Source organism: Sorex araneus, chromosome 2, assembly GCF_027595985.1.
Source record: "Sorex araneus isolate mSorAra2 chromosome 2, mSorAra2.pri, whole genome shotgun sequence".
NCBI classification, from domain to species: domain Eukaryota; kingdom Metazoa; phylum Chordata; class Mammalia; order Eulipotyphla; family Soricidae; genus Sorex; species Sorex araneus.
The window spans coordinates 321,180,357-321,197,195 of record NC_073303.1 but is presented as its reverse complement, the minus strand read 5'-3'; the positions used below and the strand labels follow the sequence as shown (position 1 = coordinate 321,197,195).

Genomic DNA, 16,839 nt, shown 5'->3' with positions numbered 1-16,839 from the left:
CCCAAATGTATGATCATCTAATATTTGATAAGGGAGCAAGAGTAGTGAAATGGAGCAAGGAAAGCCTCTTTAACAGATGGTGCTGGCACAACTGGACAACCACATGCAAAAGAATGGGCTTAGACCTCGACCTGACACCATGCACAAAAGTCAGATAAAAATGGATTAAAGATCTCAACATAAGACCACAAACCTGAAGGTACATTGAGGACAAGGTTGGCAAAACCCTCCATGATATTGAAGATAAAGTTATCTTCAAAGATCATGCAACTGGCCAACCAAGTGGAAACAGAGATCAACAAATGGGACTACATTAAACTAAAAAACTTCTGCACTGCAAATGATACAGTGACCAGAATACAAAGACAATCTACAGAATGTGAAAGTATATTCACCCAATACCCATCAGATAAGGAATTGATATCAAGGGTATATAAGGCACTTGTTGAACTCTACAAGAAGAAAACATCCAACCCCTTCAGAAAATAGGGTGAAGAAATGAAAAGAAACTTTCCCAAGGAAGAGATACAAATGGCCAAAAGGCACATGAAAATGTGCTCTACATCACTAATCATGAGGGAGATACAGGTCAAAACAACCACGAGATACCACCTCACACCACAGAGACTGGCACACATCCAAAAGAACAAAAGCAACCGCTGTTGGAGAGGATGTGGTGAGAAAGGGACCCTTCTACACTGCTGGTGGGAATGCGGACTTGTTCAGCACTTTTGGAAAACAATATGGATGACTCTCAAAAAATTAGTAATTGAGCTCCAATTTGACCAGAAATACCACTACTGAAAATATATCCTGGAGAAGCAAAAACGTATTGTCAAAATGATATCTGCATTTATATGTTCATCGCAGCACTGTTTACAATAGCCAGAATCTGAAAAAAACCTGAGTGCCCGAGAACAGATGACTTGTTAAAGAAACTTTGGTACATCTATATAATGGAATACTATGCAGCTGTTAGAAAAAATGAAGTCATGAACTTTGCATATAAGTGGGTCAACATGGAAAGTATCATGCTAATTGAAATGAGTCAGAAAGAGAGAGACAGACCTTGAAAGATTGCACTCATCTGTGGAATGTAAAATAACAAAGTAGGAGACTAACATCCAAGAATAGGAGAAATTAGTACCAGATGGTTGACTCCATGGCTTGGAAGCTGGCCTCACATTCTGGGGAAAAGGCAGCTCAGATAGAGAAGGGAACACCAAATAAAATGTGGTTAGAGGCCATGCGGGGGAAGGGTGATGCATGCTGAAAGTAGACTAGAGACTGAACACAATGGCCACTCAACACCCCTATTGCAAACCACAACACCCAAATGGATAGAGAGAACAAAAGGGAATACCCTGCAAGAGAGGCAGGTTGGGGTGGGGGCAGATGGGATTGGGGGGTGGAAGGGATGCTGGGTTTATTGGTGGTGGAGAATGGGCACTGGTGAAGGGTTGGGTTTTCAAACATTGTATGAGGGAAACACGAGCACAAAAATGCATAAATCTTTAACTGTACCCTTACGGTGATTCACTAATTAAAAAATAAATAAATTTAAAAAAGCTCTTTTATCTTGATTTCTATAAGACTGCAAGGTGTACTGGGAACAGCAAGCACTTTGAAACTGGTCATGTTTGAGTTTGCATTATTATTTTTTTTCTGCTTCCTACCTTTGTGACGTTAGCTGTTTGTAACTCATTCATTAATTGAATAAACCTATCTTATGCTGGAAAGTGAAAGAAATGAATAAAATAATAAAAACTTCATTTTATATTAGGTATCGTGGTTTACAATACTGCTAATGATAGGATTTCCTACACAAACTACTCCCATACCAAACCCTCAGCAAACTGTCTGCTTCCTGCCACTATAGCTGCGACATCCACCCTCCCCACCCAGTTCCCCTCTATATCTTTCCCTGCTATGATGAGCTTTCTACCGAACAACAATCCTCAGTTTCTGTTGCCTTTGAGAATATGTTATTCCCTTATTATGAGAGAGATTGTTTTGTGTCTGTCAAACATAGTTTCTGATTTTAAAAATATTATACATCAAAAAACTTAATTAAAAATTTATATTTCATTACCCATATAAGTGGACTGGAGCAATAGCACCGCGGGTAGAGTGTTTGCCTTGCACGTGTCTGACCCAGGTTCTATTCTTTTGTCCCTCTCTGAGAGCCTGGCAAGCTACGAGAGTATCCCGCCCACACGGCAGAGACTGGCAAGCTATCTGTAGCATATTCGATATGCCAAAAACAGTAACAACAAGTCTCACAATGGAGATGTTACTGGTGCCTGCTCGAGAAAATCAATGAACAACGGAACAACAGTGCTATAGTACTACCCATATATGTAAATATACTAACCAAGGGAATATCTTCTGCATTGGTTTCCAGCATATATTCAGATTGTTGTTCTAAGAGAGGAAATTCTAGACAATCAGACAAACCATTAATCTTCAATAAAAGTTCATCTAAAAGATCTTCAAATTCGTCCAAGAAGCAATTCTGAAAAGAATTATATTAGATTAGTAAATGTATTCAGTAGCCTATTTTCTTCTTTCTTCATTATCTGAATTATTTTTATTATGAACTTAATATAACAGTTTTCAAAGAAATTTTTAAAATTTTCATCAGAACTCTAAAGTAGGGAGATCTGGGGCCTGGTCTTTATATTGCAATTTATCTTTACACTGCAATTTGATAATTCCTGATATCATATACATCAGTGAAAATTCGGCTCCATTTACAATTTCACATACAGGTATCTATACTCTTTCTTATTAATGAGATTTTAAAAGGTTTTATATATAAGTCCAAAATGCCCAAATAAAAGACATTAAAGAAGGAAATTATTTTGGGAGAAAGTACATAATAAACTATGAAGCTCAATAATTATCATGATATTTATTACAAATAACTTATTTTAGAATTAAGCCAGGTTCTGTCTAACACTAGTTATCAAAAATAGTTGAAAACTCGTTGTGCAAAGATGGCTTTGATTTATACGATTATAGTCAAGCATTGTACCTTAAATGGTTTGCTCCATCGCTTGTTAAAGTTTCTCAGGTATCAGGTATCAAAAGCAAATGCTTAAATTCTAAAGAGGTTGTATAGGATTTGTGTTGAAAGGAGAAAATCATAATTTGATTTTTCTGACACTGCAAAGTCACTATAAGAATATAATGAATTAATGGCAGTGAATGGTAATCTATAGTGTTCAGACTGTCAAAAATTCCAAGGTGGCAATTATACATCACAATCACAGGATATAATCACAATCACGGTTTAATAACTAAAAGAAAAATTCTACAATCATTTTTAAAATGTCCACTAACCCCATATCCCTCAACTTACATGATTTTCAACCACTTGGATCTCTTCCACTTTGGGCTTTCCGATGAAGGTGAGAACCTTTCCCCACATGTAAGCAGCCACATCTTTAAGGAGCACAAGAAATTTTCTTTGAAAATATTTTCTGTTGTGGGCAAGAGTCATGAGAGAACCTCTCAACTGGAGGGGAAAATAACAAGACAAACATCATGTTATCAAAGCAAAAATAATTTTGCATTTTGAAACTATAAAGGGTAAATTAAATCTGATTATGCTATCTTGTATTTTACTAAGGTAGTGATTGCTTAGCAAAAATAATTAGGAAGAGAGCTTTTGGCTGCTGCACGAGCATGATCCCAGAGGCCAACTGAACTATGAACACTAGCAGCTCACAGAGAGGCCTCTGGACTGTGAGCTGAGCCACTGCCCCATGAGGCGCCAGTGGGGAAGGCTTTTCCATCTTATGAGCACCACAAAAGGGAAGTAAAAGCTTGCAGGGATGCAATTTCTGGCAGAATTTTCCCTGGACTTTATACAGAAATCCAAAACCACTCAACCTCGGCAGTGGCCGCTCGACTTAACATTTCTTAATTGTCAGCAATGTGAAACGGTTCCTTTTTAGCAGGTCTGACTTTGGGGGGAAACTCCAAACAATAACAGTGAGTTTTTTGTTGAAATATTGAAGGTAATCAAAGTAGCAGCCATTTCTCTAGACTGTGAACTAAGCCATAGCCCCACGCTGGCCGAGAAGAGGAAATATCCCTCTTTCCTGGTTGTTTCCAATTTTCGGGGAGAAATGCAGGCGTGATGTCCACCATATTATGAAGTCTATCAAGCAGGTATGAACTGGATGGCGTGGGAAGGGGGAAGAGAAGAAAAAAAGAAAAAGAAAAAAAAGAGTTATGTACTTGGAGCAGTGGGACTTCATATCTCTTCATTCCCAGCAATGGAAAACTAATTATCAAATGCTTCCTTGGTAGTAGGGCTGTCTTTTTTGGGGGGAGACTGCAACAACAATAGTGAGTTTTGTGTTGAACTATGAAATGTAATCAAGGTAAAGAGAAAATGAAGTGAAATTCATCAGTTACGCAAGTGGGGGTGGGGGGCAGGGGTGGGAGGTATACTGGAGTTTTTGGTGGTGGAATATGGACACTGGTGAAGGGATGGGTGTTTGAATATTATATAACTGAGACATAAGCCTGAGAACTTTGTAACTTTCCACATGGTGATTCAATAAAATAAAAATAAAACAAAAAAATAATTAGGAAAAGAATCTCATGAATTATATTAAATTGTTGTAGGATGAATTCAGCTAATGGAAATTACCTTATTATAAAGGATCTTTTAATAATCCTCACTTGAGAACTAAGTCTATTAACATGATAAAAACATTACTTCTATAAAATGTGCATTTCACTTTTTTAATTAGTGAATCACTGTGAGGTACAGTTATAGACTTACAAACTTCCGTGCTTGCATTTCAGTCATATAATGGTCAAGTACATTTCATTTTTGACTGTACTGATGAACCTCTTTTTGCTATAGGCTGAATTCCACCAGAAGTGTGTACCTGTGACTGAAAAATGTTCAAGACCATGAGAAGGTCAATATGGTCTTGACCCCTTTTTAGGCATAAATGAGCCAACAATGGCCATGTGGAATGACATAGGTTTACTTATCTGGTGAAGTATGGGACATATTAGCACAAAAGTCTGCAGGTACCAAACTCAAAGGTCAGAATTTTCCAGTTAAAAAAATTAAAAAATATTTCAACCAACCCTAACTAAAATTGAGGAAGATATAAACAGAAACTTTCTCAAAAAAGACAGAGGTGGTCAAAATCTATATGATCTACCTACATGCAAATTTCATGACTTCATCTTTTCTAACAGCTGCATAGTATTCCGTTGTATAGATGTACCATAGTTTCTTTAACCAGTCATCTGTTCTCGGGCACTCGGTTTTTTCCAGATTCTGGCTATTGTGAACAGTGCAGCAATAAACATATATGTGCAGATGTCTTTTACTATACTTTTTTGCTTCTCCAGGATATGTTCCTAGAAGTGGTATTGCTGGATCAAATGAAAGCTCAATTTTTAATTTTTTGAGAAGTGTCCACACTGGTTTCCCAAAGGGCTGAACCAGTCAGCATTCCCACCAGCAGTGAAGGAGAGTCCCTTTCTCCCCACATTTGCATCAACACTGGTCACTTTTCTTCTTTTGGATGTGGGCCAGTTTCTGTGGTGTGAGATGGTATCTCATTGTTGTTTTGATCTGCATCTCCCTGATGATTAGTGGATCAACATGGAAAGTATCATGTTAGTGAAGTGAGTCAGAAAGAGAGGGACAGACACAGATTGCACTCATTTGTGGTATATAAAGTAATAGAATGGGAGACTAACACCTAAGAATAGTAGAGATAAGTATCAAGAGGAGTACTCCACAGCTTGGAAGCTGACCTCACATGCTAGATGAAGAAGCAGCTCTGATAGAGAAGGGATCACCAAGCAAAGGGTGCTATGTGGGCACACTAAGGATAGGAGATACAGGCTGAAAACAGACTATAGACCAAACATGATGCCTACTTAATACCTCTGTAGCAAACCACAACACCCAAAAAGAGAGAGCGAGCAAATGGGAATGCCCTGCCAAAGAGGCAGGGTGGGGTAAAGGGGACAGGGTGGGGGTGGTGGGAGGGATGCTGGTACCATTGGTGGTGGAAAATTTGCCACTGGTGGAGGGATGGGTACTCAATCATTGTATGACTGAAAAATGAAAACCTGTAAGTCTGTAACTTCGTCTCACAGTGATTCACTAATAAAAAAATCTATATGAAAATAATGCTCTTCATCACTTATAATCAGGGAAATGCAAATCAAAACAACAACAATTAAATATCACCTCAGACCAGTGAGACTGGAACACATCACTAAGAACAAAAACAGCCAGTGTTTGGTATAGATGTGGGGAAATAGGACTCTCATTAACTGCTGGTTAGAATGTTAACATTTTTGGAAAACAATATGGAAAAAAATATAATTGAGCTTTCATATGACCCAGAGTTTCATTTTTGAGGCATAAATCTACCCCAAGGCATTTCAAACTTTATTCTATCCAGAAAAGACATTTGCACTCGTTTGTTCACTGCAGCACTATTTACAAAAGTCAAAATCTGGAAACAATCTAAATATTCAAAAACATATGATTAGATAAAGAACTTACGTGACAGAACACAGGAGGCATGCACCTGTGTGTTGCCAGCCCATGCACATGGTGTCTTTATGCACATCACCTGCACCTCCCCTGAGATGTGGACTTTCATATCCAAGGTAGGAATGTGTATTGAAGCATTCTCTCCACTCTGGAAAAGCCCACATTCCTTCTTGAGGGCATTACACCCATCACCTGCGCCCCCCCAAAGCCCTTCTGAATAAAATCTATTAGACTTAAAAAATATCCAAACTGGGGACATTGGTGATAGGAAATGTATACTGATGGAGGGATGGGTGTATGACTGAAACCTGACAATGATCAGTTTTGTAACTGCATCTCAGAGTGACTCAAAACAAACAAAAACCTAAACACAAAAAGATGGAATCATGCAATGTATTGCTATGTATCATCCAGAGAGGATCATACTCAATGGTTAGTCAGGTGAGGATCAGACACTCAATGGTCTCTGTCATATGTGTGATATGAGGAAACATAGTATGGGGTTGGAGTGACAGCATAGCAGGTGTTGTGTTGCATGCATCTTACCCAGATTTGATCCCCTATACTTTCTATGGTCCCTCAAGCCCTGCCAGGAGTGACCATCCAACCTAAACTATTATATTTATTCAACAAAATCTTCATGCAAATTAATACAAGCTTCTTCAAGGGACCTAGAAAAGTCAGTAATAAGGATCTGAGAATATAAAATGAAGTAAAGATATTCTCTTCAACAAATGCTGCTGGGATCAATCACATCTCACACCTTAAACAAAAGTCAATTCAATGTGGACAAAGACCTTGAAATCAGACCAGGAACTCTAAAGTTCATTGAGGAAAATTTAGGCAGAACCTTCCAAGAATTTGACCTCAAAAGGGTTTTCAATGATATGATGCCACTGGCAAAGGTAACATAATTAAAAAAAAACAAGTGGGACTACATCAAATTAAAGAGTTTGTGCATGACAAAAGAAACACAAGCTAAAACTAAAGAACAACTAACTGAAAGGAAAAATATTCACATTCAGTACATCAAGAAAGGGTTGGTATCCAGGTTATATAAAGTACAAAGATGAAGAAAAAACAAAAATCCTATCAGAAAAAGTAGAGAGGAAATGAACAGACACTTCTAGAAGGAAGGCAGGCAGATGACTAATAGGCTCATAAAAAGTGCTCACCATCGCCTTTCACTAGGCAAATCCAAATCAGCATGACAATTAGATATCATCTTACACCAGTGAGAATAGTATATATAAAAAAAACCAGTAAGGACAATCTGCATTGATGTGATGTGGTAAAAAATAACTCTCATCCATTGCTGTGAAGGTTGTCTGGTTCAACTGCTTTGGAAAACAATAAGTTCTCAGTAAACTTAGAATTGAGCTGCAATATTACCCAGAAATTTCACTTTTGGGTATCTACCCTCAGGACATTAAAACATTCATTCAAAAGGACATATGCACACTATTATTCATTGCAGAATGGTAATTAAGATAAGAATCAACCAGGTGTTCAACAAACAATGAATGTATTACAAAGATGTGGTATACACACATGAGAGAATACCATGCAGGTGTAACGAACTATGAAATCATGCAATTTTCTGCAACTTGAATAGAACTGGAGGATATGGAGTAACACTGGATAAGTTCAATTATCTGTGGTTTATAGAACAACAGAACTAGGAAACAAAGTATATTAAAGTGGGGTTACCTAGACTACCCTTGACTTCACAGTATAGGAAAAAGTATGGGGGGATAAGATGATGTGCATGGGAAGTGATAAGGGCAGGTGTCAAGGACCTCAAGTACATCAATGTGTAGAAGAATGGTATAGTTATATACTCAAACTACATATTCAACAACATTGAAAGAACAAGATCCAAACTACAACAACCGACCTAAAAAGGTGCCTGTCAAGAAAGCTGGATGAGGGTTGAGGGGACCCTCGGAACATTGATGGAGGGAAGTTGACCCTGGTGGTGGATCTGATGCTGGCACACTGAATATCTGAACTATTAAAATCTGTATATCATGGTGCCTAAAACAATTCATATTCCATCTTAATAGATGGAAATTCTATATTTTGTTTTATATATTCTCAGCCATCTTAATAAACATAACAGCATATCTTTGTATAAATTAGCTGATTCTAAATTTTTTATTGAACTGGGCATGAAGAGATGACACAGTAGGTAAAGTGCTTGCCTTGCAGATGGCCTATCCTGGTTCAATCCTTGGCACCACAAATGATCCTATTAGTACTGTCAGTAGCTATTCCTGAATACAGAGCCAGGAGTAAGACCCTGAGCACCATCGGGTTTGGCTAAAAAAACAAAATTATAAAATATAGTCTATATGTGAAGGTGAAAAAACCTAGACTAACCCAAACTGAAAAATAATGATTAAATGATGTGATTTTAATACTTACTCCCTGCACCACACAAACAGCATGGCTTTTTGAGCCCTTGGCTCACCATGAAGCTTTTTGAGCCCTTGGCTCACCTCGAAGCATTTGGATTCTTCCTTAGGAGTCTTGTTTAGATCAAGCAGACCTCCACAACTCCCCATCATTAGGATGTGGGAATTAGCTTTACCCAGACTGTTAATGAAATCCCATAAGGCAGTGAAATGGTCAGAGAGCAAAAGAAGAATATGTAGCTCGATATATTTACCAGCATATCAGATTTGAAGTTGCATCATAGTCACCAACAAAACACTAAAAACAATAAAAGAGGAAGAATCTGAATTGCCAGGGGAAAAAAGAGGGGGAGGGTCCTCAAACTCATCAAATCCCTGAAGCCATATGAGGAGGATCTCAGAACAACTGTGTTCTCAAATGATGTAGTAAATGAATGAAGAAATTCTATCAGCTCAGAGGAAAACTAATGCAAAATATTAAATAATTTATGGAAATGGAGTTGAAGAAGATAAAATAATACAGTAGCAAATCACAACAACAGAATTCACCATGCTAAGAACTGTATCAGTGATCTTAAAGAAAAAACAGTCAATCCCCCAAAGAGATGGCAATAAAAAAGAGATATAGAAATGGAAGAAAATGGAGGATATTTTATAGACAGTAACTCTGTAGCATTGTTCATCGATTTGCTTGAGCGGGCACCGTCTCCATTGTGAGACTTGTTGTTACTATTTTTTGGCATATCGGAATATGCCAGGCTCTGCCGTGTGGGCGGGATACTCTTGGTAGCTTGCCAGGCTCTCCAAGAGGGATTTATAGACAGTAGCAAGATAAATAATCTCTGAATCATAGGAATACCAGAAATAGAGGATAAAGAGAAAAAGCAAAGAATGACTAGTGAAAGAGGCAATAGTTAACAACTTCCCCAATCACTGAGGGTGGGCGGGGGAGCTGCGTGCAGACTCAAGAGGCTCAAAGAATACTCAACAAAATAAACCCAGATAGAACACAAAAGCACAGTGCAACCAGAATGGTAAGAATCAGAGAAACATATTACTTTCAACTGCAAAAGAAAATGAAAACCTCAAATACATTAACAACAGAAATGTCATATGAAACAGTACAAGCAAGAAGGGATTGGGATGATATATTCAGAGTACCATGAGAAAAATCTTAAACTATGGTCCTCTACCCTATAAGGCTGACATTCAGATTTGAGGAAGGATTAAAATATTCTTAGAAACAAAATGGCAAGACATTTGCTAAATTATCCATATCTACAATGAATATTGATAGACCTCTTACAAAAAGCAAATGTCCAATTAAAAATATCTATAGAAAAATGGCAACAAACTAATTTTTCATGTATAAATTTTATTTATTACCCATATTATTCTTATTTTTTAACTTTAATATCAAACTAGATCAATTTATTCCAGCGAAGAATAAACCAACGCTGCAAGTGACATACATATTTCTGGAGTATTGAACCTTGAGTTTGAGAAGAACTATCATTAAATTTACTTTATATGCGTGGGCAATATTTTCTTTCTTGTCTAGCTAGCAGTTTCATAGATGTCTATTGCTGTGTTTTTTCACATCTCCCTTTTTATGTATCTTTGTCTTTTTATACAAAGTTCTAAAAGAAAATTTAAATGAAAAAATATAAAAGGATTGCTAAATGCACTTTAAGAATAACATGTAAACAAAAATCTCATAGATAAGTTAGAATAGAAGGCTATGGAAAAACTGGGGTCATATTTGAATCATGGGGGGGAGGAAGAAGAAGGAAGAAAGAAGAAGGAAGAAGAATAAGAAGAAGGAAGGGGAGGAGGAAGAATAAGAAGAGGAGAAGAAGGAGGATGAGGACGAGGAGCAGGAATAAGAGGAAGAAGAAGAAAGACAGTTATACTTATGTCAGACAAATAGTAGTATTCAAGCAAAAGAAATCAGTTAGAAAAAGGAAAGAACAAAACCTACTGTTTAAGAGAAATGTGGATCAAATAGTCTTAACTCTTATCAACATAGTTGAACTAAGTGAAGGGACAGCAAAGTTTTTAAAGCTTCTGTTCAAAAAACTTAAAAGATATGTTGATGGAAACACAGTAATAGTGGGAGACATACCCTAAAATATATACTGATGAAAACAATAATAATGGGAGACTTCAACACCCCAATTTTACTATTAGACAAATCAACCAGACAGAATATCATTAAAGATAAAAGCACCCAAATGAAGAAATGGAACAACAGGAATGACTTGACATATCAAGGCTATCCTGCCTCAAAAAGCTGAACACACGTTCTTTTTAATGCACACGGATCAGACAGACAACATATGAGGGCATAAATCAAGCATATATAAATTACAAAGATATAAATCACATCAATCAGTTTCTAATACCATGCTACTATAAAAGTAGAAATTTACCATAAAAAGACGGGGAGAGCTCCAACTGGACACTAAGCAAAATGTTGCTAAATAACAACTAAGCTCAAAGAGAAAATTCAAATAAAAATAGTTTTAGAGATTAATGAAGAAACAATATATCAGAACCTATAGACACAGCAAAAGTAATATTAAGAGGGAAATAAATAGAAATACAGACCTACATCAGAAAGCTAAAATCAACAACCTAACCATATATTTTAAGAATCTTTCAAAGGAACAATTAATGAATCCTGGTTAGTAGGTGGAAGGAAAAATTAAAATTAGATATTTGGAAGGAGGAGGGAGGTCACATCCAGCTGTGCTCAGGGCCTACTCCTGACTTGTACTCAGGTATCATCTTGGCAGGTTCAGGAGACCATATGGGATTCTGGGAATTTCACGCAGCTCAGTCACCAAGCAAGGCAAGTACCTACCTAGCCTGCAGCACTATCTCTCTAGAGCAGAAATCAATAATATAGAAAAACAGTGAAATGAAAACAAGAAAAAAATGAAAAAAAAAGAAAAGAAAAACAATGAAACAGTCAATGAAACCAGAAGATTTTTTTTTTTTTTTGCTTTTTGGGTCACAACTGGCAATGCACAGGGATTACTCCTGGCTCTGCACTCAGGAATTACTCCTGGCGGTGCTCAGGGGACCATATGGGATGCTGGGAATCGAACCCGGATCGAGCGCGTGCAAGGCAAACGCCCTACCCTCTGTGCTATCACTCCAGCCCACCAGAAGATTTTTTTTTTTAAAGAATAAACAAAACAGGCACACCCTTGGCTAGACTCATGAGGACATAAAGATAAAATATGTTCTCAAGTTTTCTACCAGGTACCTTGAATCAGAAATGGAAGGAAAAACATTACAGTAGACCTCTCAGAAGCACAAAGATTATGAGAGATTATTATGAACAGCTTTTCAATATTAAGTTGGAGAACATAGAAGAAATGACATACTTTTAGAATGACATAACCCAACAAAACAATGGTGGGGGGTGAAGCAAAGCTTTGAACAGGTCTATCACAAGCAGGGAACTTGCAATATGAAAAATAGCCTGAGGAATGAAAGCACAGATTAGCTCACTAGTGAGTTCCACCTAACCTTAAAAGATTACCTATAGGCATTTGGAAGAGGACGAGAAGATGGTGATGGTGCAGCAGCAGGTGGTAGAGCTACAGAGCTGCTGCAGCTCTTGGTGCGGTGACACTGAGCTGGGTGCGGTAGAATTTTGCATGATGAATTGTGTTCTTTGGTCCAACCTGGCATCCCCATAGAGCATGGGCCTGGAGTTGAGGGGGTGCCCCAGATTCCCGCCCTGAGGGGCCAGCTTGGGTGTCCTTGCTGCCACTGCTCCCAGGCACAGTCCTCACCACCGGAGCTGCCCACAGCATATCAAGGAGGAAAATCTCCTGGGTGCCAACTGGCTGCAGACTAGGCCCGAGAAGAGGGGCATGTGGCCCAGGCCCGCCCAAACCATGACAGTCGCTGCCCTGCCCCCGGTCCCGCTCCAGGTGAGGGCCCTGCTGCTCTCACCACTGGGGCTCAGAGCGTGCAGTGCCACTGGCAGGTCAGCCTGAACCTCTTGGTGCTCTCAGGCTCCCTGACAACCCAAGTTGCCATTATATTTCCAGCTGGACTTCAACAACTTGAGACCAAGTTTTCCAAGAAATTAAACTGCCGAAATTTAGGTATGTGGGAGTCATGTCCACAAACCACCCCTGCTCAGCTATACAAGCTCATTTGAGGACCTTGCTCTGGAGACTCATAAATAAATCTCAAAAGAGATCAAAAAAGCACAGTAAATCTTGGACTAATGCATGGCTAAATTATCTCAATTATCTGGGGGCACATCAGGGGGAGAGACATAGCCCAGTGCCCATCCAAATAGAGACCCTGGAAGCCACTTGCTCCCACAATCCAAAATCACTGGCATGGCCCTGGGTGGATCCCACCATCTTGAGACAGACCTCACCGAGATATTAATCTGCTGAGAATTCAGGTATGCAGGTTTTGTGATGAAATCTCCAGGCTTTCTTGGGGTCGAGATGGCTACCTCTTGCCCCTCCGTGTACTTCCAAAAACCCTGAAGTCATGCCCACACCCAAGTCAAGTTGCCACCAGTTAAAAAAAGCTACTCCAGTTGTACCTTCCTGGTAGAAATACTGAACAAACATGATGACCTCTTAGTACCTGTATTGCAAATCATAATGCATAAAGGAGAGAGTGAAAGAGAAAGAATTTAAATGCCTGCCATAGAGGCATGCCAGTGGCTGGTGGGGCTAAGGAGGGACAAACACTGGGTGTTCTCATTTATCTGTTAAATAGAATAACATTACACGGTAATTGAAGGCTATTGAAGGATTTATAAACCTTCAATTGACCCTAGATTATCAAAAGGAAAGGACAGGAAAGAAAAATAATGGAGGGGGAAGCAAGAGGAGGTGGTCTGGAGGTAACAAAGGGGCAAGGTTCAGGGATGTTAGCCACATCCGTCGTGTAGAGAAAATGTATATGTTTATATCTAAACTTCTAGACTACAAACTATTGTAAGGATGGGACCAAAACTACAATTAAACTTAAAATGTATCTGCCAAGGAGTCAGTGTGGGGGTGGGAGGGGACCTGGGGTCAGTGATGGAGGGATGGGGATACAGGTTCTTGGACCTGGTGGTAGAAACACTGTAAACAGGAAAACCTATTCTAAACTATGTAAGTTAGTGTCTAAATATTTTTATTTATGTGCCAGTCAAGGAGGCAGTCTTGGAGTTGGAGAAACCTGAGGACATTGAGAGAGGGTGGTTGGTGGTTGTTAGTCTGGGTTTTGAGTTGGAATATTGTATTTCTGAAACTCTGATGGAATGTTTTGTAAATCATGTTGACTAAATTAAAAATAAATTTAAAAAACTTACTATAAAATAATAGTAACCTTCATATTATTTTGCATGGTGCCAAAATAAAAGATGAAATCCAAAAAATGACTAGAATAGGATTATTTGGGGTTGGCAAAAGAATAGATAAATGCAATAAAAAGCAGAAACCCAGGTATAGATGTTGTATATATACTCAACTTCCTTTTGATAAAAATGCAAAAGTAATTCAAAACAGAAAATAAAAAAAGTTTTTTGGCTTTTTGGGTCATACTCAGAGATGCTCAGAGGTTACTCCTTGGCAATTCATTCAGAAATTACTCCTCGTGGTGCTCAGGGGACCATATAAGATGCTGAAGATTGAACCTGAGTCTGATGGGTACAAGGCAAACACCCTACCCGCTGTACTATTGCTCCGGCTTCAGGAAGGAAATATTTTTAAAAAATCAATGTTGGCTGATGGAGCAAAATTTTTATAAGATTTAAAGACTGAAGTAACAAGTTAATAAATAGAATGAAATTATGTAAAATTAGGTTTGGGGGAAAAGGGAATGTGACTTAAAGCTGAGAGGTCCATGTTCCTTGAAGGCTGAGGGACCCTGGAGTCTTTGGTGTTGTGGAGATGCTTTAGGCTGCAAGAGAGCACAGCCTGTTAGGTTTAGCTTCTGTCCAGAGCTGGATGATTGGCCGGGCTCAGGGTGGCCACAGCAGTTGACCAACAACATGGAAACAAGCTGAAAGAAAGAGCATACCGGCCTGCAGAAGAAACCTTTGCAAACCTTCATGTCAATATCCTGGGTGCGTCCACATACCATTCCGAACCACACAGGTGTCATTAATATGAAAAATGCTCCTTTCCCATAGAACCAAGCCTTGTAATGTTGATCATATATGGAGGACCCAAGGAAGGAATCTCTTTGGCTTCTTCCTGGAAAATGAAACAGCTGACCGTGGAGGGATTGTGAGAAGGTTCCAGAAGTCAGAGTCTTGGTGAAGAGCAGAAATCCATGTAGGTGGAAGTAGGCAGCTAGCATCAGAACGCCCACAAGCTACAAAGAGACAACCAAGGAAATAAACTCCCTGGGCCAGTTCATTGAATGTGTCCCCCCCCCCTTTGAGCTTTACCCCAGCCTTTCTACTTTATGGGGTCCCCACTTCAGCTCTGTTTCATTTCCTTTTGTTAGTGCCTGGTCTAGCATCTTTGTATATGCCTTCCTCTGTGAAGTTCCCTTTTCCTTATGTATCAGGGCCCCCTCATTTTCTCTGCACTGCAAGCTACTAGAGCCCCATACATGACCTCAAGTAACCTTCTCATAATCCTGGTAGGCTAAATACCCGGTGCCAATTAATAAAACAGATTATTTAAAAACTATTGAAGAACCATCTTTCTGTTTATTTCAGGAGAATTCTTGTCTGATTGTTGCAACAGATTGTGTGCTCAGACTGGAAGGAGGGGCTGTTACATGTCATGGGTGCAGAATATAAAGAGAGCTGAAGATGCAATGCGACCATAGGGTAGCTGCCTTTCATGTTAAAGGATTCAATCCCTGGAACTCTCCAAAAATGAAAACAAAACTGTGTTCAATTCCTGGCATTCCCCACAAATAAAAACAGAAAAAATATTCGGTATATAAATTTACTATTTTACCTATATTTGTGTCATAAAACATTTTTCTCTTGAAAGACAGACCATTAACCCACTGTTACAGGTCCACATGGGTGAGTGTTATGGGATGTCATCACAGATAGCTCCCTAAGTACACTACACTTCCACAGTGACTTTTTCTGGTCTCTAATGCACCATTTGTCCTAGCATTATTTACCTGAAAGTAGAATTTCACCCTCACTGAACTTAAAAAGAAAGCATCATCTTGATTCCCTGCATTTCTTTTAGTCCCTATTCTATGCATTCATAATTTATTCTACTTAATTTGGATACAATTTATTATTTTACTTTTTTCAAGAGAAAAACTATTTTTTCAAGGCCCTACTTTGTGTAGCAATGTCCTATTTAGCAGGTATACAGGCACACAAACTCTATATTCCAGAGTGCATTTCAAGCACTCTGATAAACAGCTATGTATAGAAATTACGTCTGGTAAGTTGTGAGTTTCAAAAAAAGCACGTGGGCATGCATGGGGGATTCAAGCATTTAGTGGCCAAGAGCTGCCTCCCCAGGCTGGACAATGACAATGGACGGATGAAGGACCAAGTAACGAAGAAACAGGGCCCCAGGCTGGTTGGTAGTCAGTTTATTTCTCTCTCCTCCTCAGGATAGTCCGATTTCTCCCCGTACAGCACAATCATAGTCGTAGTTTTGGTCATAGTCCCAGTCATCATATTTCCATCATCCTAGTCTCCTCGTAGACCACAAAGTCCTCTCCTTTGTTATATCCCCCTCTTTCCCCTTACAGCACAGTTATATAGAAAACATGAAGAATGGGGTACACATAGGTGGGGTTGAACGTTGTCACAACAACAAACAGAGGTAAAGCCACTCCTTTAGGGGAAGTTCTAAGGAGTTAACTCAAGGACAAAAATCTCATCTGAGGGTTCAGCACTCC

General features: G+C 38.9%; 1 protein-coding gene across 1 annotated transcript in view; it reads right to left on the bottom strand.

Annotated features, from left to right (window-relative positions):
- PKD1L1 (polycystin 1 like 1, transient receptor potential channel interacting) overlaps nucleotides 1-16,839 on the bottom strand; it is a 199,575-nt gene that overhangs the window by 22,222 nt on the left and 160,514 nt on the right. Inside the window, exons 51-53 of the mRNA XM_055124814.1 lie at nucleotides 15,028-15,324; nucleotides 3,365-3,520; nucleotides 2,375-2,515 (exon numbers count right to left, since the gene is read on the bottom strand). Coding sequence (XP_054980789.1) covers nucleotides 2,375-2,515; nucleotides 3,365-3,520; nucleotides 15,028-15,324 — 594 coding nt within the window. The remainder of the gene's footprint in view (nucleotides 1-2,374; nucleotides 2,516-3,364; nucleotides 3,521-15,027; nucleotides 15,325-16,839) is intronic.